Source organism: Herpailurus yagouaroundi, unplaced genomic scaffold (genome assembly GCF_014898765.1).
Source record: "Herpailurus yagouaroundi ecotype Mexico unplaced genomic scaffold, PumYag 220, whole genome shotgun sequence".
NCBI classification, from domain to species: Eukaryota; Metazoa; Chordata; class Mammalia; order Carnivora; family Felidae; genus Herpailurus; species Herpailurus yagouaroundi.
The window spans coordinates 3830383-3852118 of record NW_024412451.1 but is presented as its reverse complement, the minus strand read 5'-3'; the positions used below and the strand labels follow the sequence as shown (position 1 = coordinate 3852118).

At 52.3% G+C, this 21736-nt stretch overlaps 2 protein-coding genes across 6 annotated transcripts in view; both read right to left on the bottom strand.

Annotated features, from left to right (window-relative positions):
* Positions 1 to 4203: 4203 nt before the first annotated feature.
* Positions 4204 to 16009, bottom strand: C5AR2 (complement C5a receptor 2). 3 transcript variants are annotated; one of them, XM_040457533.1, is made up of 2 exons: positions 15486 to 16009; positions 4204 to 5982 (listed from the first exon to the last, which is right to left on the bottom strand). In XM_040457533.1, exons 1-2 carry the CDS (start codon positions 15849 to 15851, stop codon positions 4954 to 4956), a joined length of 1395 nt encoding a protein of 464 aa, XP_040313467.1. In that variant the 5' UTR covers positions 15852 to 16009; the 3' UTR covers positions 4204 to 4953. The 3 variants fall into 3 exon arrangements, with proteins under 3 accessions (XP_040313467.1, XP_040313468.1, XP_040313469.1); XM_040457534.1 differs by lacking the exon at positions 15486 to 16009 and adding an exon at positions 11800 to 12603; XM_040457535.1 differs by lacking the exon at positions 15486 to 16009 and adding an exon at positions 8091 to 8350.
* A 3289-nt stretch (positions 16010 to 19298) lies between these two features.
* C5AR1 (complement C5a receptor 1) overlaps positions 19299 to 21736 on the bottom strand; it is an 8755-nt gene continuing 6317 nt past the window's right edge. For 2 of the 3 annotated variants that reach the window (XM_040457530.1, XM_040457531.1), the window contains exon 2: positions 19299 to 20709. In XM_040457530.1, coding sequence (XP_040313464.1) covers positions 19657 to 20709 — 1053 coding nt within the window. In that variant the 3' untranslated portion in view covers positions 19299 to 19656. The remainder of the gene's footprint in view (positions 20710 to 21736) is intronic. The other variant, XM_040457532.1, reaches the window with a different exon arrangement.

Below are 21736 nucleotides of genomic sequence, written 5' to 3'. Positions count from 1 at the left end.
TGGAGCCAGCGCGCCACCTGGAGCGTCCGCAAACCCACTCTGCGCCTGCGCACAGCACGCGCGGGCTCCGCCTCTCTGCAAGTGGAGCCGGGAGTGACGCTGCGCCCTCTAGGGACGGGGGGCAGCACTGCGGTGGAAACTCGGAAGCGCCTTCTCCCCGGCGCACTGGCGCACGCTACCCTCCCCCTGACTGTCACTTGCGCCCGGGACGCCCCGACGCCCGGGGAGAATGCTAGCAGGAGCCCAGACGCTATGAAACCGCTCCCGTGATTTAGTCGCTACGATTCATAATTATTAATGCAAGATTCTGTTAACGCAAAATTCACCCTAGCAGTTCACTAATAAATAATTCAGCTCCACTCCCCAGCCTCTTGAAGGCAGGGGCCGTTCCAGCCGTGGAGGTCCCATGTCCTCCAGCGTCCACCACAAGGATCAGAGAGTCGGTAAATGTTTGTTGAATGAATGAGAAAATAGAGTCCTCTCTAGTCCTAGATGCCCCAGTCATTGCGGGTCTGAGCCTCCGTTTCCCTATTTATAACATGAGGATAATATCTCCTTTTCAAGACCGTTGGGGAAAGTAAGCGAAAGTGTATACATAAGGTAATACATTGGGTTTTTTTCCTACTGTACATAGTAGGCATTCAATAAATGTTAGAGCTTTCATTTTTATTGTATTCTCCTGCCATTCCCCCTTTTTCCTTAAGATGATACTGCCATTGAGAAGCTACGGCCTTCAGTTCTAGACCCAGTTCTAGGCACTGAGCATACAGCAGCGGACGAGACAGATAAAGTCCCTCCTCCGCCGGAACTCTGGTTTTAGTAGGGGAAACAGACACATAAGTGAAAAGAATTGCCAAGAAGCACTGTCACGCTCTTTGGAGAAAAACAAAGCAGAAAAGGAGCAAGGAGTGTTATCATTTTAAGTAGCATGATCAAAGAGGACAGCTCCAAGGAAGCAGCATTTGAGCAGAGAGTCGAAATATGTGAGGCAGCAAGCCACGGAGCCCCCTGGAGGTAAAGGAAATAGAAACCGCAGAGACTTCCATGGCAACAAAACTGGTCGTTCCAAGGTCAGCAAGCAGCCTGTGTGGAGGGGGAAATAGCAGGGAGTGAGGTGAGGAAAGAAGGCAGATAGATCAGATACACTCTGGTGAGGATTTTGGCTTCTCATCGGAGTGAGATGGGAGCCATGGGAGGAGTTTGAGCAGAGGAGGGACCTGAGGCATGACCTGACTTAGATTTTAATTGAATCCTCTGGCTCAGTGTGTGAGAAACAGACTACAGGGTACCCAGATGAGGAAAGAGGACCGGGCAGGCCACTGATACAATCAAGGGAGAGATTGCGGACCAGGATGATGGCAGAGAAGGTGGCAAGAAGTAATCGCGTTCTGTGGATATCTTAAGGTAGAGCAAGGCGTCAAGGATGACTCCAACGTTTTTGGCTTGAGTGCCTGCAAATACGGAGTTGCCATCAACTGAGATCAGGAAAATAGGAGGGGAGGGCTCAGAGAGAAAACCCCAGAGTTTCACTGTGAGTGAATTAGTCAGTTACGGGTTGGACACCAAGGTGGATGTCATTACAAATACAAACCTTCGGAAAACAATGTGAACACAGAGAGGCCGGTTCATCTGTCATTATCAAAAGAAGAGGAAGAAACTGACTAAGCACTTCTTGAAATTTGCAAAAGCGAACAATTTATTTGTAAAGAAAAATGGGAGGGAGCAAAAATACAAAGTCAAGATGTAAGTCACAAACTACCAACATGAGGAATGAGTAGAAAACTTGAAACTAGTTCTATTGGGACCCGGCTCACCAGAAACAAGGAAATCAACACGTTCCAAGAACGAACAAAATTAAGAACAGAAAAGGGGAAGTTACAACAAACAAAAAGCAAGATTACTTTTAACGACCCGGTTTCACAGAAATACCTTTGAAGGCTTACATGAAGTTTATTCTTCTTTCAAAAAAAAGTAAGGCTGATGCAGTGATAAATGACAATAAATTTCAAAAGCCACTAACGTCTTTTGATAAACATACCAAAGAAAAGCTCTCCTAAATGGCACCTGGCCCCAGTGGACTGACAGCAGGGTTTCCCCTGACTTTTCATGACGCTCTATAAATTGTCTCAGGGCATAATTCATTCTACGAGGGAATATTGGTCTTAATAACTCATGCATGTCAATTCTGAATGAAACGCCAGGAATAAAATATGTACTGTTGAGGACCTACTATGTATCCCTGTAGCAGATAGAGAAAAAAGATAGCAAGAAAGAGAACCTCATCGCATTGAGGAGCTCACGGTCCAGTTGGAAAACAGGGTGTAGACAAAGATTGTTTTGATGTTTCTAAGACCTGGGATGGGGGGAGGAGAGACAGGAATAAAAATAGCGCACTGGTTGCCTGTGGGGGATTGACGGTTTACCTGAGAACTTGTGTTCTAGAAACTCAAGTCAGAGAAGAGAACACTACGCCCTCCTTTGGAGGGGAATGGATCAGAGAGGGTTCCCCAGAGAGAGTGTTATTTGAAGGAAAATTTCTGAGCATGGGCACTGGAGTCAGGGGAACGTGGGGTCAAATCTCAGCTCTGTAATTTCCTTGCCGTGTGACGTTGGGCAAATGACCTCCGCTCCCTGAGCCTCATCTTATAAAATGAAGCATCTCTTGTTCCTTCCCTGTGTTGTTGATGGAATTACCCTAAAGGAGAAACTATGTGTAAGATGCTGTCCTGGAGCAAAGACTCTATATCCAGGTGCCACTACTATGTGACTTAAAAGATGTGAGCAGGCGAGATTCTCCAGGGGCCCTTCCCAATAGAACTTTCTGCAGTGGTGGAAGGGTTCTATATCTGCACCACCCGATATGGTAGCCACCAGCGATACATGGCTATCGAAGCTAATGCAACTGAGAAACTAAATGTTGCATTTGAATTCATTTGAATTTGAGTAAGATTGGGCAGCACAGATCCAAAGGGCATTCTGGGCAATGGCAGCAGCTTGGGGAAACGGCCCAGAAGCATGAACTAATCCAGCTCAGAGGATCTGTGTGAGTTTCCTGTGGCTGCCAATTAAGAAGTAGCCACAAATGTAGTGACTTAAAACAATGCAAATTTATTCTGTAGGTTTTGGGGGTCAGAAGTCTCAAATCAAGGTGTCGGTAAGCCCCTTCTGGGGCCGCATTCTGTCTCCAGTCGCTCGCATCTGCTTCTGTTTTACATCTGCCACTGACTCTGACTGATAAGGACCCTTGTGATTCCCTCGGGCCCATGCAGATCATCTAAGATAGTCTCCCCACCCCCAAGATGCTTAATCACATCTGCAAAGTTCCCTTTGCCACGGTAGGTCACATAGTCACAGGCTCAGGGGATTAGGATGTGGACCTCATTAGGGGCCATTATTCTCTCTGCTACAAGAATATACTAGAATATAAACGTGTCCAGTAGTGGAGAGAAGCCTCAAATACCAAGCTAAGGAGCGAGGACGTAGGCTTTCCTTCAAAATACACCTGTAACCTGTCACCTTCTCACTACCTCTGCTCTTACCCTGACTCGAGTCACCATCACTTTTTGCTCAGACCATTGCAGTAGTCTCTTTGCTGTTGCAATGGCTCCTCGTGTCCCTTCCCCCCACCCCCGTAGACTCGTCTCCACCAGCAACTAGAAGGACCCTATTAAAATCTAAGTCAGATCAAGACCTCTTTGTGCTCAGAAAAGGGGCACCTGATGTAGATTAGAAAAAAAAAAAAATTACAGGGATACCTGGGTGGCCCAGTCGGTCGAGGATCTGGCTCTGGGTTTCGGCTCAGGTCATGATCTCATGGCTTGTGAGTTCGAGCCCCATGTCGGGCTCTGTGCTGACAGCTCAGAGCTTGGAGCCTGCTTTGGATTCTGTGTCCCTCTCTTGCTCTGCCCCTCCTTCACTCATTCTCTCTCTCTCTCTCTCTCAAGAATAAATAAAATTGGGGCGCCTGGGTGGCGCAGTCGGTTAAGCGTCCGACTTCAGCCAGGTCACGATCTCGCGGTCCGCGAGTTCGAGCCCCGCGTCGGGCTCTGGGCTCATGGCTCAGAGCCTGGAGCCTGTTTCCGATTCTGTGTCTCCCTCTCTCTCTCTGCCCGTACCCCGTTCATGCTCTGTCTCTCTCTGTCCCAAAAATAAATAAATGTTGAAAAAAAAAGAAAAAAGAAAAGAAAAGAAAAGAAAAAAGAATAAATAAAATATTAAAATAAAAAAAATTTTAAACCTTTTCCTTGTTATTTACCTGAAACTCAAATTTACTGGGTCTTGTGTATTTTAACTGATAAGAGTAGCTCAGAACACTCCCATGGATCTCCAGACACTTGCTATGGCCTGAGAGGCTTTCAAATCTGGCCCCCCACCATCTCTCTCCCTTTCTCACCCCACTTTCCCTCTTGCTCCCTCCACACTGGCCCTTTCACTCTTCCTGGAATATGCCAAGCACATTGTGCCTCAGGGCCTTTGTACTTGCTGAGCCCCCGTGTTTAACATACTTTAAGCATGACCTCTCCCTCCCTTCCTCGGGTCTTGGCTAAAATATCACCTTACCCGATGAGCCTTGCCTGACTGATCTATATCCCTGCCTCACTCAGCCCTTTTCGTCCCCTTTAGATTTCTTAACACTTATCACCACTTGATGTATTCCATATTCACTTTTCCATTGCTTTCTGTCGGTCTTCGTCCACGAGAATATTGTCTTGCTTCTGTCCGTCTTTGTCCACTAGAATGCCAGCTCCCCGAGGGGAGGGGTCTGTGTCTGTTTTGGTCACTGCCACTTCCTCAGTGCCTATAATAGGGCCTTACACACAGCAGGTGCATAACGAATGGATGTTGAATGGATAGAGAAATCAGTGATGATATCGTTGAGCCCCTGGATCCAGCCGTGCCTGAAGCCAGATTTGCGAAATCGGACATTAGAACACAAACCAGTTTCCTTCTAGCCTACACCTCCATCTCCGACACGAGGTCGTGGCTGGTGGATTTCTTGCTGACCACGCTTTCATCCTTGCTCTGCGACTCCTTCAGGGCCCAGTGACACGCGGCCGGCAGTGACCTGCGCAGTTGCGTCCTCCCGAAATACAGGAAGAGCATGGGGTTGAGGCAGCTGTGAGCCAGAGCCAGGCCGGTGACCAGGGGTTCGGCCCGCAGGGCCCGGGCCAGGAGCGCGGAGTGCGGGGCGGCCACGGCGAGCACCAGCCGCAGCACGTGGTAGGGGGCCCAGCACACAAAGAAGCCCACCACGACAGCCGTGCCCAGTGGCCAGCGGCGACGGGCCGCGCGGCACAGGAGGGCACCGTGGCAGCCGGCCACGACCGCCAGGGGGCCCAGGAAGCCGAAGACGAAGCGGGTGGCGGTCACGGTGTTCTCGACCGCGGCGGACCCACCATAGTCCACTACACATTCCAGGCGTTGAGGGAAATGCTCCTGGTGCAGCCGGCGATAGATGGCCGAAGGCACGGTGAGCAACAGGGCCACCGTCCAGGCGACCGCGCGGGCTGCCTGCACCCTACGAGCCCGCCCCGCCGCGGCCCCCCAGCCGGGCCTGAGGGCCAGCAGGCAGAGGTCCGCGCTGAGAGCGGCCAGGAGGAGCACGCTGGCGTACATAGACAGCAGGATGGCCGAGGACAGGGCCCGACAGCCCACCGCCCCGTACGGCCAGTGGCCCCCGCGGGCGAGGGGCACCGCCAGCATGGGGAGCGACAAACAGCAGAGCAGATCCGCCACGGCCAGGTGGAGGAACCAGCTGGCACCGACCCGGTGGCGGGCCTCTTTCCCGGACACCCAGGCCACCACGGCATTGCCCGGCACGCCCAGCAGGAAGACCGCCCCGTAGAGCAGGAACGGGGCGGCGCCCAGCGGGTCGCTGGAGACGCAGGTGCCGTCCATGCAGTCCACGGGGAGGTCCGGAATCCCGTCGTAATCCCCATACTCGTAGCTGACCGACGTGTTCTCCATCCAGGCCCCAGACACCTGAACCGGGGAGAAAGGCGTGGAAAGTGAGGAGGAAACCCCCACCCGCCCCCCGGGTCCCCGGAATCCTAGGGGGTGGGAGCCCCATTAGCGGCTTGGAGACTAGACGCTGTGACGGCCTCCGAACCGCAGCGCGTTCGGGTCCTGCGACTAGCTGGGGAGCGACTTGGACTTCGAGGACGATGCCACGGTCAGCACGCCCGCCCCCCACCCCCTCCCCCCGTTGGAATCCTGGAATTCCAGAACTAGCCCCAGAGCATGCGGGAATTCTAGAATGTCCCACTGTTACAACCCAGGCTTCTTAGCATTTGGGAATTCCGGAACGCTACAGTGTCACGACACGATCACGATCGGGGCGCCTGGGTGGCCTAGGGGGTGCAGCGACAGACTCTTGATCTCAGCTCAGGTCGTGATCTCATGGTTCATGAGTTCGAGCCCAGCATGGGGCTGCGTGCCGACAGCTGGGAGCCTGGAGCCTGCTTCGGATTCTGTGTCTCCCTCTCTTTCTCTCTCTCCGCCCCTCCCCCGCTCGTGCTCTGCCTCTGTCTCTCAAAAATAAATAAACATTAAAAAAATATTTTTAGGGGCGCCTGGGTGGCGCAGTCGGTTAAGCATCCGACTTCAGCCAGGTCACGATCTCGCGGTCCGTGAGTTCGAGCCCCGCGTCGGGCTCTGGGCTGATGGCTCGGAGCCTGGAGCCTGTTTCCGATTCTGTGTCTCCCTCTCTCTCTCTGCCCCTCCCCCGTTCATGCTCTGTCTCTCTCTGTCCCAAAAATAAATAAACGTTGAAAAAAAATTTTTTTTAATATTTTTATATAAAAAAATGATCGTGATAAAACAATTTTTGGAATCCCCAAATATTATATTAGAACCCTAGCCAATTACTATTTGGAATTTCCAGAGCAGCGCTGTGTGTTCATGGAAATGTCCTCTATGGGGGCACCTGGGGGGGCCCTGTCGGTTGAGTGTCCGACATCAGCTCAGGTCGTGATCTCGCGGTTCATGGGTTCAAGCCCCGCATCAGGTTCTGTGCTGACAGCTCAGAGCCTGGAGCCTGCTTCAGATTCGGTGTCTCCCTCTCTCTCTGCCCTTCCCCCACTCATGCTCTGTCTCTCTGTCTCAAAAATAAATAAAAATTTTTTTAAATGTGTCTTATTTATTTTTTGAGGGAGAGAGGAAGCAGGGGAGGGGCAGAGAGAGAGAGGGACAGAGGATCCAAAGCGGGCTCCGCGCTGACAGCAGTGAGCCCGACGCGGGGCTCGAACTCACAAACGGCGAGACTGTGACCTGAGCCAAAGTCAGACGCTCAACCGACTGAGCCACCCAGGCGCCCCCTACTAAGAGCAATTTTGTAGAGTCATGATAGTGTCAGGAAAACAGGAAAAATAAAATCTCGAATTCTCCGTTAGGAGATTCATTCATTCATTCATTCATTCAAGTTAGCACCTGAGTACCCTGTCTGTTCCAGGCACTGAATACACAACGGGGTGACATTCTAGGTGGATGGAGGCAGACGAGGAAGGCATAAGTCACGCAAGGAATAAAGAAGCAAAATACAGTATCTTAGAAGGTGATAAATGCTATGGCAAAAAAAAAAAAAAAAAAAAAAATCACACAGGGAATTTTAAATAAGTGGTCAAAGACGGCCTCCCTGAGAAGGTGACGTTCGAACAAAGCCATAAAGGAGGCGAGAGGGATGAGCCGTGTGGGGATCTGAGAGAAGAGAGTTGCAGGCAGAGGGAACAGCCAGTACAAAGGCCCTGAGGTGAGAACATGGCCGGTCACGTTCAAGGAACAGTGAATCATTCGATCCCTATAACAACCCTCTGATTCTAACACTGTTATTGCACCCCTTCTGCAGGTGACAAAACAGGCACAGAGAAATGACCTCCCTAAGACCATCCAGCTAAGCAAGTAACAGAGCCGAGTTTTGAACTGGTTGGCCCCACCCCGGACCTCCGGGCCCTAGAATATATTCACCCCGAAATCTTAGATTCAGAAGGCAGGACAGCCCGTGGCCCGGAGCAGACCTGGGCTCTGTAACTGAGTTTCACTTGGCTCTCTCTCGGTTTCCTCATCTGAGAAATGAGTCACGGAGGTGGACCTACCTCATCGGTTTGGGGCGGAGGGGAAGGAGGCCTTGAGGAGTTGGTGTGTGTAAATCACGTGGCACAGACAAAGGGCTCAGGTAGACCGTAGACGATCCCCCATAATGTCAGACCTGACCCTGTGGCTGTCTGCGGAGTCTTCGTGGGCTGGCTGGCCCTCCCCAGAGCTCTATCTGGCATTGCCACAACAGGAAGAGAAGAGGGGAAGTTGGGACACCTTCTACCCCCTCCACCCCGCCAACTAGCTGCCAACTAGCTGCTAAGAGGCCCGGCCACTTTGTATGTGTGTGTGTGTGTGCGTGCGTGTGTGCAGGCTTTAAAAATTCAGGGGCGCCTGGGTGGCTCAGTCGGTTAAGCATCCAACCTCGGCTCAGGTTATGATCTCGCTGTCCGTGGATTCGAGCCCCACGTCGGGGTCTGTGCTGATGGCTCGGAGCCTGGAGCCTGTTTCCGATTCTGTGTCTCCCTCTCTCTCTGCCCCTCCCCTGCTCATGCTCTGTCTCTCTCTGTCTCAAAAAAAAAAAAAAAATTAAAAAAAATTTTAAATTCAAACCCTCACCAGCCGTGTGGCCCTGGGCGGGTCACTGAACCTCTCTGTTCCTCAGCTTCCCCGTCTGTGAGACGAGGATAATGATATTCCTCCCTTAGAGGTGTCGCGAGCATTCAGTAAGTGAATTGGGGCGACAAGCCGAACCCCGTGCCCGGTCCACAGTGAGCACGTGACATGTCAGCTGCTGCTACACGCACCCTCTCTCCCACCCTAAGACCCCCGCCCTGCCCAGCTTTTACTGGTTAAAGTCTGGAAAGCATTCCGCGTGTTGGCAGCTCAACCAGTCTGTGGTTTTTCCCTTTTCAGATGTCAGACGGGATGGAACATTCCAGCACCCCCTGGGTCATCTCTTAGCCCTTTCCACGCAACGTGTTTTCGATCTGTTTCCCTATCTGCACACACATCCACCTTTTTCTTTTTAAATTTTTTTTTCAACGTTTATTTATTTTTGGGACAGAGAGAGACAGAGCATGAACGGGGGAGGGGCAGAGAGAGAGGGAGACACAGAATCGGAAACAGGCTCCAGGCTCTGAGCCATCAGCCCAGAGCCTGATGCGGGGCTCGAACTCACGGACTGCGAGATCGTGACCTGGCTGAAGTCGGACGCTTAACCGACTGCGCCACCCAGGCGCCCCACATCCACCTTTTTCTTATGGTTCACAATCGGCCCCCTGGCTGGACGGGGTGTGCTCATTAACCAGCCTTAGACTAAATAAAGGACGTTGAAAAAAAAAATTTTTTTTAAGTTTATTTATTTGAGAGAGAGAGACAGCGTGAGCAGGGGAGGGGCGGAGAGAAAGAGAGAGAATCAAAAGCGGGCTCTGCGCTACCAGCAAAGCCGCGAGATCATGACCTGAGCTGAAACCGAGAGTCGGACGCTTCACCGACGGAGCCACCCAGGCGCCCCAATAAAGGACAGTTTTAATGATGGTCACGAGCAGCTTAATTATTTTATCACCTTTTGTGCAATAAACTATATTCACATAACTATATCTACATGTAAAACATAATTACCAAAATAACTATTATTATTACTTTATAACAATGAAGAGAGCAGATGACATTTATTGAGCACCTACTACGTACCAGGCATAACCCTTAAGACAACGCTATGAGGTACGTGCCATTGTTATGCCCCATTTCCCAAACTGTTGGCTACTTCTAGCTCCACTGTGTCCCCGGCATCTAGAAGGGCACCCGGCCCACAGCGGGTGCTTAGGGGATGTTTGGCGAGTGAAAGAATGAAGAGGGAAACTGAGGCACCGAGAAACAAACGGGTGACTTCGGCTTCTTTCGGTTCCTTGAGGTCCCAAGCACCCGTGTGAGTGCTCTTGGCACACGTGTGTCTGTAAATCAGCCTGTCGTGTTGGAACCCCTGGGGCCCGGGGGAACCGTGGAGCAGAATGGACTTGAACCCAACATGGGATACCTCACCGCCACCTCCCAGAGAAGCAGACGTTTGCTCATCAAAAGACCTTTGCCAGAAGAGTCACGTTCACAGCAGCCCATGTTGGGAAACCACCCAAATAGTCACCCACAGGGGAACGAATAAACAGAGCAGGGTATATTCCTGCGGTGGAAAGTTCTACAACAATGAGAATGAGCAAACCACACACGCGAAGGTGGATAGATCTCATATATACACTGCTGAGGGGAGAGATCCAGACAGACACGCAGGAGGGTTGACTGAGTAGTATCATTCTCATCAAGTTCAAAAACAAGCAGAAGAGGGGCGCCTGGGTGGCTCAGTCAGTCGGTTAAGCGTCCGACTTCGGCTCAGGTCACGATCTCGCGGTCCGTGAGTTCGAGCCCTGCGCCGGGCTCTGGGCTGACGGCTCGGAGCCTGGAGCCTGTTTCAGAGTCTGTGTCTCCCTCTCTCTCTCTGACCCTCCCCCGTTCATGCTCTGTCTCTCTCTGTCTCGAAAGTAAATAAACGTTAAAAAAATTAAAAAAAGAAAAAAGAAAAAAAAACCAGCAGAAGAATTATCGGGGGGGGGGGGGTTAGTGACTGGGGGAACGGGAGGGCACTTTGGGACCAGGGTTGGGCTATTTCTTTTTTTTTATTTTTAATATTTATGTATGTTGAGGGGCGTCTGGGTAGCTCAGTCGGTGAAGCGTCCGACTCTTGGTGTCGGCTCAGGTCACGATCTTGCGTTTTCGGGAGTTCGAGCCCCGTATCGGGCTCTGTGCTGACCGCACGAAACCTGCTTGGGATTCTCTGTCTCCTTCTCCCTCTGCCGCTTCCCCGCTCACGTTGTCTCTGTCTCTCTCCAAATAAATAAATAAACCTTAAAAAAATTTTTTTTTAATTTTGAGAGTGGGGAGAGGCAGAGAGAGAGAGAGGGGGGGAGAGAGAATCCTAAGCAGGCTTCACGCTCGGCGAGGAGCCCAACGCGGGGCTCGATCTCACAAACGGGGAGATCACCGCCTGAGCCGAGATCGAGAGCCTGACGCTCAACCGACTGAGCCACCCAGGCGCCCCTGGACTGTGCTATTTCTTAAATTTTTTTTTAATGTTTATTTATTTTTGAGACAGAGACAGAGCATGAACAGGGGAGGGTCAGTGAGAGGGAGACACAGCATCCGAAACAGGCTCCAGGCTCCGAGCTGTCAGCACAGAGCCCGACGCGGGGCTCGAACTCGCGGACCTCGAGATCATGAGCTGAGCCGGAGTCGGCCGCTTAACCGACTGAGCCACCCAGGCGCCCCGTGGATTGTGCTGTTTCTTGACCGGGGTGCTCACTGCCTGTGCAAGCTCGGCTCGTGGGGATACGCTGAGTCTCCTGGTTCTGACGTGCCCACTTTTGTGTGTGTGTATGTTACACATGAAAATAAAGTCAAAGTCTTAAGAAGTGGGATGACTGAGTCGAAGGGCTAGGTCACGGGACGCGTTGCCATTTGCTGGGGTCTCCAGAAACTGCCCGAGATCCTGGAGGTTGAAGACTGACCTCCACCTGGGTGGGAGGGCTACGTGGGTCCTTTGCCCCAAGCTTTTCTGCCTGGCTGCCCGCGTAAATTCCAAGGGTCTGGAATCGCAACGGAATGGTGAGAGGGTTCCATCTCTCCAGTCCCAGGACTGATTCCCAGCTTCTGACAATCATTCGTCTGAAAGGCCAAGCTGGTGCGACGCCTCCCTCCCTCCCTTCCCTCCATCCTTACCGTCTCTTGTAAGAGGACCCTCATCTTGACCCAATGCCACTTGAAGCACGAGCCGGGCTCACAGCCGGGACCCGGGAGGTCTGAGGTCTCTCCGGGCGTCTGGCAGCGGGGCGGGGGGGATTCCTGGAAGCCCGTCCCCTTGGCCGAGGGCTCCCACGGGATGCCGCCGGGCACCGCCGAATCACGGGCCCCAGCAGATCTCCACAGCCAGGAAAAACAGGAGTGGCCTTGTCCTACTCCCCGGGGTGTGTTTGTCTTGTACTCTTCCCATGACTCACATATCCCAAAATTACCGGGCAGCGCATGAAGCCGGAGAGGGCTCGGGTGGGTGGAGGGCTGACCCCGTGTCACCAACCCCAGGATCAATGTCACCAGTCACCGATTCCTGGAAGCCACACCTGCGTGCAGTTTGACCTTCAAGACCTGGCGGGGCGGGATGGGGGGGGCGGGAATCTGGGCCTAGACTCACTCTCCCATGGGACCCTCTGAGGTCACCCTCACCAAGCGCTCGCCGCCCTCTCCCTGCCTCTCAGCCTCCAACCGTGTGCCCAGCCCCTCTCTCTCTTCCCTCCGCAGAGCCCCAAGGGCAGATAAACACGCCTCCCGCCTTCCCTGCGCTGAGGGAGACGGCTCAGGGTCACGGTCCCCACAAAAAGCCCAAGGCCACCAAACACAGGGCCTGAGGCCTCAGAGCCGACAAAACGCAAACAAATCCTATCCCTCCTGTGAGCCTCAGTTTTCCATCTTTAGAATGGGAAGATGTTGGCCGCACGGTCCTTAACCTCCCTCCCAGCACAGCCGCAAAGGCTGAGAACGTGGGCGAGAAGGACTCATATTTCAGGTCCCCTGCTGAGGAGTTTGGGAGGGGGGGAGGGGGGGTCTCCGCCTCTCTGAGCCTCAGTTTCCTCTCCTGTGCAGTGGACTTTCTGCAGAAAGCAGGAAAAAAAAAAAAAAAAAAAACGGTAAAGAGATTTAAAACACACATACGAATCCGACAGTGCCCGGCACGTCGGAGGTGGCTTCCCCTGTGCTAAATCCACAGCAGAAAGACTGTAACAGAAACTCTTAAAATTTACATTTTAAGAACGCAGGCTTTGGGGCGCCCGGGTGGCTCCGTCGGTTAAGCGTCCGACTTGGGCTCAGGTCATGATCTCACGGTTCGTGGGTTCGAGCCCCGCGTCGGGCTCTGGGCTGACAGCTCGGAGCCTGGAGCCTGCTTCGGATTCTGCGTCTCCTTCTCTCTCTGTTCGAACACCCCTCACGCTCTGTCTCTCTCTCTCTCTCTCTCAAAAATAAGTAAACGTGACCAAAAAAAAAAAAAAAAGGACGCAGGCTTAGCAAGAGGAAGTGACTCTCCGATCCCAGAGCCGCTATTCAGCAGTTTTCTGTGTTTGTACTTCTCTCTGTGTGTGCTTCAGGGGCTGAGGGGACGTATTTACAATGTTTCTTTTGCTGTTGTGTAGAGAGTAAAATCATGTTGTTAGAGGAAGTTGTTCTGAGTCAACAAACTGGATGGAACTCACTGTGCGACTTGGGGCGTCTCCCGGCCCTTCCCTGGGTGACCGCGTCTTGGCTAAACCTTGTCATGGCCCCAGACCTTCCCGAGGTCACAATTGTCCCCTCCGTCCCTGCCTTGCTCCGGGAGACCCCTTCATCTCCCACACCCTATGGGAACCTGTCCTGGTCCGAAAAGACCCGGGGACTGTCGGTCCTCAGTCTCATCCGGAGTTTATAGATTGGGCTAAAACTGCTCAAATCGTTAGATCTTCATAAAACTCAGCCCCTGAGTCTCGGGGTGCACGTTTCTCGGATTCTGGGAGGCCGGGGTTTTCCGGTGTCCCTGGCGCTGGGGGTCTGGGGGATGCTGTGGGTTGAGGACAGTGTCTCTACAGGCTGCAGAGGCCAGGGGCGAGGGATGAGGGGGTGGGGACGACAGATTTATAAAAAGTGAGGGGCCAATCAGGGGGTGGGATTCCTTTACAGCCATCCCACGAGATGCCAAGTCCTAGCCCCTCAACACAGGGAATCTAGAAGGAGAACACTTTAAAGTTTTTTTAATGTTTTTATTTATTTTTTGACAGAGAGAGAGACAGAGCACGAATGGGGGAGGGTCAGAGAGAGGGAGACACAGAATCCGAAACAGGCTCCAGGCTCCGAGCCATCAGCACAGAGCCCGACGCGAGGCTCGAACTCACAGACTGCAAGATCATGACCTGAGCCGAAGTCGGACACTTAACCGACGGAGCCCCCCAGGCGCCCCGAAGGAGAACACTTTAGAAGGTTCAGTTGAGAGGGGCTCCTGGGTGACTCTGTCGGTGAAGCGTCAGACTCTTGATTTCAGCTCAGGTCATGATCTCACGGTTTGGGAGTCCGAGCCCCGCATCGAGCTCTGCCATGGATCCTGCTTGGGATTCTCTCTCTCTCCCACTCTTTCTGCCTCTCTCTCTCTCTCTCTCTCAAAAATAAATAAACTGGGTGGCGCAGTCGATTAAGCGTCCGACTTCAGCCAGGTCACGATCTCGCGGTCCGTGGGTTCAAGCCCCGCGTCAGGCTCTGGGCTGATGGCTCGGAGCCTGGAGCCTGTTTCCGATTCTGTGTCTCCCTCTCTCTCTGCCCCTCCCCCGTTCATGCTCTGTCTCTCTCTGTCCCAAAAATAAATAAAAAACGTTGAAAAAAAAATTAAAAAATAAATAAATAAATAAACTTAAAAAAAAAAAGGTGAAGTTGACATAGGAAATTGCCATGTTGTGGGTGCAAATAGGTCGCATTCCGACAAATATCTGATGAGAAAGCAGGTAAGTGGTTGCCAGGAGCTGGGGGGCAGGGAGGGGTGTCTTTTGGGGTGACGGGAATGTTCCGGAACCAGATCGTGGTGACAGCTGCACCCCACTGGGAATGTACTAAATGCCATTAATGGTGACTTTTTGCGTGACTTGTATTTTACAATTTTTTAAAATAATAAACAATAAGCCATTATACCTCCTCACCCCACAATGGGATGAAGTTTGGCAATTTCACAGGGTTCACCCGAACGTCATTTTGTAGATTCACTTATTTTCTTTAAAGATTCTATTTTTTAAGTAATTTCTACCCCCAACCTGGGGCTCGAACCCGCAACCCCGAGATCAAGAGTCGCACGCCCTACCGACTGAGCCGGCCAGGTGCCCCCACCCTAACAAAATTCTAGAAGCCTGAAAGGGTGAATGGCTATTTGACCCAAGGGATCTTACAGTGTTAGTCACAGACCATTTGAATCACAGGAGTGTAGAATGTCACCCTAGAACCTGGGCGCGTTAGACACATAGAGCTCCAGAAGTACAGAGCCTGGGTGGCTCAGTCGGGTAAGTGTCCGGCTCTTGATTTCGGCTCAGGTCACGACCCCACGGTTCACCGGATCGAGCCCCGAGTTTGCGGTCAGCACAGAGCCTGCTCGGAATTCTCTCTCCCTGTCTCTCTCCGCCCCTCCCCCGCTCACACACAAGCGCACGCGCGCTCTCTCTGTCTCTCTCTCTCTCAAAACACATAAACAAACGTTTTAAAAGTATAAATAACACCCAAATTAATTGTATCTGATTCTCTCTGCTTCGCTTTGCTTGCCTCTTGCCCGGCCGCTAGAAAACGGACGATTTCACGCATGGCTCGCATTGTGTTCCTATGAGACCGTGCTGATCTGGAACAGCACCTACCTGGGGGTTAGAGGTGTGGTGTTCGGGGAGGTCACACGGCACAGGTGCAGGGAGGAGGCTTTGCCCCGGGGGCCTGGGGGAGCCAGGTCTGAGGAATAGGTGGGTGGGTGTCGGGGCACTTGGTGGCGGTGGTAGGCAGGGGGCGGGGGACGGACACAGCCAGCTCAGCCAAACCCAGTCATCCACTTTCTTTCTCCCCCACTTCCTCCTCAGAACTTGTTGAGCCAGCAGATCCCCCCAAACCCCAGATGTGGCAACGACCGGGCCCTTCAGCCCACTTCCTTCTCCCCGGGCAGGGCGGCTCACCACCTCAGAGAAGCCACCTGGATCCCACGCGTTGACCTCCGAGTGTTTCCAGAAGACCATTGCGGGGCGCCAGCTCTTGGGACAACGTCTCCCTCCCAGATCAGAGTGAGGGAAAGACCTCGCCGTCTGCAGCCGACTCCCCACCCCCGGGAAAGCTGGCCGTGCTCATGATCCGAGCCCAAATCCAGAGTCCGGTGCTCAATCGACCGAACCACCCAGGTGCCGAACGGTTGGCCGTTCGGGGCGCCTGGGTGGCTCCGAGGGTTAAGCATCTGACTTCGGCTCAGGTCATGATCTCATGGTCCGTGAGTTTGAGCCCCGCGTCGGGCTCTGTGCTGACAGCTCAGAGCCTGGAACCTGCTTCAGATTCTGTGTCTGCCCTCTGTCTGCCCCTCCGAGGCTTGCACTCTGCCTCTCGCATTGTCTCAAGGATAAATAAACATTTTTTAAAAATTAATGAAAGGAAATATGTTGGGAGCGCCTGGGTGGCTCAGTGAGTTGAGTGTCCGACTCTTGATTTGGATTCAGGTCGTGATCCCAGAGTCGTGGGATTAAGCCCCACGTGAGGCTCCACACTGAGCGTGCAACCTGCTTAAGATTCTCTCTCTCTCTCTCTCTCTCTCTCTCTCTCTCTCTCTCTCCCCGCCCCTCCTCTATTCTTGCTTGTTCTGTCTCTCAAATTAAACACACAGTTACAGGAGGGAAATGGGGAAAAAAATTATAAAAGCAATATCTTGGATATATTGTTAGGCGAAATATAGTATTGACTGCATGAATATATTTTATATATGAAATATCATTGTATATAACAATGTAATAAATATATTGATAGTATTACTATCACTATAATACATTGATGTCAATTATATACATTCATATAATGTTAATATGTGTTATATATGTTCTACATTATGTAACGTAGTTACACATTTTGATTTTATTTGATTATAAATGTAATTATTAATAGGGGCACCTGGCTGTCTCAGTCAGGATCTCAGAGTTGTGAGCTCAAGCCCCACGCTGGGTGTAGAGATTGCTTAAAAATAAAATCTTTGGGGCGTCTGGGTGGCTCAGTCAGTTAGCATCAGGCTCTTGACTTCCGCTACGGTCATGATCTCATGGGTTCATGAGTTCGAGCTGACAGCACAGAGTCTGCTTGGGCATCTCTCTCTCTCTCTCCCTCTCTCTGCCCCTCCCCTCAAAAATAAATAAATAAACATTAAAATAAATAAATAAAATAAAATCTTTGAAATATAAATATACACACAATTACTATAGAACATATTGATATTCATATAATACGTAATTGTATAATGTTCATGAATATATTATATTCATCATCACTATGCTACTCATGTCGTTGTTAATATAATTATAAAATATATTACTATTATTGCATCCATTTCTTCTTTATTTTTTAAGTGTATGTATTTATTTATGTAAGTTCTACCCCCAACATGGGGTGCAAATTCACGACTCTGAGATCAAGAGCCACACACCCTCCCAGCTGAGCCAGCCAGGTGACCCCGTTTCTTCTCAATTTTTTAGTGTGGCAACCAGAAAACTGGAAACTACCTGTGAGATTCACAGCATGTTTCTGTTGAATGACGCTGGTCTATACGATATTTCTAGCCCATCTGCACACACGCACGCACACAAAACACTAAACAGAACTGTTTTGCAGTCAATTATAAGTAGCACAGCATTTCAACATTTATTGTTTTTTATTTTCATTATTCAAAGAAAAAATTTTTTAATGTTTATTTTTTAGAGAGAGAAAGACAGAGCGTGAGCGGGGGAGGGGCACAGAGAGAGGGAGGCACAGAATCCGAAGCAGGTTCCAGGCTCCCAGCTGTCAGCACAGAGCCCGACGCGGGGCTTGAACTCACGGACCACGAGATCATGACCTGAGCCGAAGTCGGCCGCTTAACCCACTGAGCCACCCAGGCGCCCCTATGTTCATCATTCAAGCGCAGCAGACTAGTTTTTTCAAAAGTCAAAAGGTTACACGCTGAATGAGTCCATTGACATAATGTTCCTGGAAGGGACCGAATTGAAGATGAGAGTGAAACCGTGGTGGCCAGGGGCCCCAGACCGGGCTGGGAGGGTGGAGGGCAGTCGGTGGGGGGTGGGGGCTGCAAAAGGGCATCATGAGGGATCCAGGTGGTGACGAAAATATCCTGCACCTCGAGTATATCGGTGTCCACATCCTGGTCGTGATCTTGTCATTTTGCAAGGTGTTCCCATAGCGAAATAGGTCAAGGGCACAGAAGATCCCTCTGTATTATCACTCACAGCCAGCTACGCGTGAGTCCGCAGTGATAACCAAAATTTAAAGTTTCTTGGTTTTTTTTCTTTTATTTATTTTGAGAAATGCAAACAAAACAGCAGTTTACAAAGTAAAACGTCAAGTTCCCGCGTGACCTCCTTCCCCCCTGGAGGTGCCCAACCAATGTTTCTTAACCTCCCCTTACAGCAAGCTTCCCTCACACTTGCTTCTGACTGGGACCATCTAACCTCTTTTTTACTTAAGGCATTTTTTTAAAAACCCCAATTGAGTAACATTTTAACCCACTGTACTTTATATATTTTTTAATTTTTTTAACGTTTATTTATTTTTGAGACAGAAAGAGACAGAGCATGAACGAGGGAGGGTCACAGAGAGGGAGACACAGAATCTGAAACAGGCTCCAGGCTCTGAGCTGTCAGCACAGAGCCCGACGCGGGGCTCGAACTCACATATCGCGAGATCGTGACCTGAGCTGAAGTCGGCCGCTCAACCGACTGAGCCACCCAGGCGCCCCTAACCTACTGTATTTTAAATCGACACACTTAGTTGGGCTTTTTTTTAATGTTTATTTATTGGGGGGGGGGGGAAGAGCGTGAGCAGGGGAGGGGCAGGGAGAGAGGGAGACACCGAATCCGAAGCAGGCTCCAGGCTCCGCCGAGCTGTCCGCCCAGAGCCCGACTGGGGGCTCGAACTCACGAACCACGAGATTATGACCTGAGCCGGAAGTCAGCGCTCAACCCCAGGCCGCTCAGGCGCCCCTAGATCCACCCACTTAGAAAAGCTTCGCCCGCGTATCAACGAGCAAAAATGCCTTTTGAGACGCTTGTTACATTTTGTTCCAGCTCTCCAGTGATATAAATACCTCACTATTTTTTATAAGTTTTTTTTTCATGTTTATTTATTTTTTTTTATTTTTTTCAACGTTTTTTATTTATTTTTGGGACAGAGAGAGTCAGAGCATGAACGGGGGAGGGGCAGAGAGAGAGGGAGACACAGAATCGGAAACAGGCTCCAGGCTCCGAGCCATCAGCCCAGAGCCTGACGCGGGGCTCGAACCCACGGACTGCGAGATCGTGACCTGGCTGAAGTCGGACGCTTAACCGACTGCGCCACCCAGGCGCCCCATGTTTATTTATTTTTGAGAGAGAGACACACACACACACACACACACACACACACACACACACAGAGCATGAGCAGGTAGAGGGGCAGAGAGAGAGAAAAGGCCTCCAGGCTCCCAGCCGTCAACACGGAGCCCGACGTGGGGCTCGAACTCACGAACCGGGAGCTCGTGAACCTGAGCCGAAGTCGGACGCTCAAGCGACTGAGCCGCGCAGGCGCCCTTCACTCTTCTGCAGAGGTTACGACCTTCCCATCTGTCGTCTGTGTAGCGAATGTGTCCTAGTCACAAGCTGCACGCGCACGCGCAGACAGAGAGCTGTTTGGCGGGGGGAGGGGGGCAGGGTTGCTCCCGGTACTTCGGTTTCACCAAGGTCACGGTTACCATGAGCCCAGAGAAACCGCACGGGTGGGAAGGTGGGGGCGCCGAGCAGAGGGCGGCCGGGAGCGCGCCCCTCACACCGCCTGGCTCTTCTGGGCTGGGGTGTCCGCCGTGGAGAGGGTGTAGGACTTGCTGTCCCGGGACACGGACTCCTCGGTCAACACGTTCCGGAGCCTGGCGGGGAGGGACTTGAGGAAGCGGGCGTGGAAGCCCCGAGCCACCGCCACGTAGATGACGGGATTTATGCAGCAGTTGACGTAAGCGAAGGCGACGCACAGGGCGTCCAGAGCCGACACGCTCTTGAAGATTCTCGAGAGCGGGTCGGACAGGGCCAGCATCATCCCCGTCACCTGGTAGGGCAGCCAGAACACAAAGAAGCTGGTCACCACCGCCGCCACCACCTTGACCGTCTTGGCGGAGCGCGTGGCGCTGCGGCTCCACGTCCGAATCAGGAGGAACGTGTAACAGATTCCGAGCGTGACCAGCGGCCACAGGAAGCCCACCACCAGCCGCAGGATGGCCACGACCCTCTCGGTGACGAAACCGTCTCTCCCGTAGCTCACGCCGCACTCCATCTTGAACGGATAGGCCTCCACGCGCACCACGCGATACATGAAGGACGGGATGGTCAGCAACAGGGCCAAGCCCCAGGCCACACCGCAGGCCGCCCAGGCCAAGCGGGCCCCTCGGTAGTTGTGGCACCAGACGGGGTTAAACACCAGCAGGAAGCGGTCGGCGCTGATGGTGGCCAGGAGCAAGATGCTGGCGTACATGTTGAGCAGGATGAGGGAGGGCAGGACGCGGCAGGCCACCTCGCCATAGGGCCAGTGGCCGTGCTGGACGATGGATGTGAACAAGATGGGCAGCGCCAGGCAGGAGAGGAGGTCGGCCACCGCCAGGTTGAGAAACCAGATGGCGTTGATGTTTCGCCGGACCTCGAAGCCCGTCACCCACACCACCAGGCTGTTGCCCGGGACGCCCACCAGGAAGACCACCGCTAAGATGACCAGGGCAGTCACATTCGGGGCAGACAGGGCGGGCGTTCTAGAAGACTTGTCCACTGGCATGTACGGGTCCACGGTCCAGCCATACTCAGCATAGTCAGGGGTGCTGTAATTCAGGGAGTCCTGGGTGGGATGAGAGAGGCAAGAAGAGCCCATCAGAGCTATGCGGCCAGGAGCCCATCACACCTCTTCTTGGAGCCCCAGGTTTCTCCCCAGGGAAACGGGGATGCGGAGGGCCAGACCCAGCTACGGGGTTACACCTGCCGCCCTGCCACCTCCTGCTAAAATCCTTGGACATCCCCAGGATCCGGCAACCGAGCGGGCAAAACCTAGTCCTGCCGCCAACGTTGTGGTCACTGTCCGTTCTGACAGGACTGTACCCCATGACACACAGCTTGTTTGCTCTTTCTTGAATTTTTTTTTATTTTTTTTTTAATGTTTATTTATTTTGGGGACAGAGAGAGACAGAGCATGAACAGGGGGAGGGTCAGAGAGAGAGAGAGAGGGAGGCGCAGAATCCGAAACGGGCTCCAGGCTCCGAGCCGTCGGCACAGAGCCCGACGCGGGGCTCGAACTCACGGACCGCGAGATCGTGACCTGAGCCGAAGTCGGAAGCTCAACCAACCGAGCCCCCCGGGGGGCCCCGCGGCTTGTTAGCTCTTTTTAACGCTGTCAACAAACTCAGATGATATCCCCAGGTGGCTACCCCACTGCCGCCCATCACCCCCTTTTGCTGCCTCGCGCCCACTAAGACAGCTCCGTGCTCTGTCTCGGAGTGGCTCCCCCCGAGAAGGCAGGGATTCGGCCTGGTATTTAAGCAAGCAGAAAGGGGGACTCAAACAAACAAACAAACAAACAAACAAAGAACAACGCTCAGTCATCCAGGTAAATATGTTGATGCGATGTTTTAAAGAATCAAAATCAGGGGCGCCTGGATGGCGCAGTCGGTGAAGCGTCCGACTTCAGCCAGGTGACGATCTCGCGGTCCGTGAGTTTGAGCCCCGTCAGGGTCTGGGCTGACGGCTCAGAGCCTGGAGCCTGTTTCCGATTCTGTGTCTCCCTCTCTCTCTGCCCCTCGCCCGTTCATGCTCTGTCTCTCTCTGTCCCAAAAATAAATAAACGTTGAAAAAAAATTAAAAAAAAAAAAAAA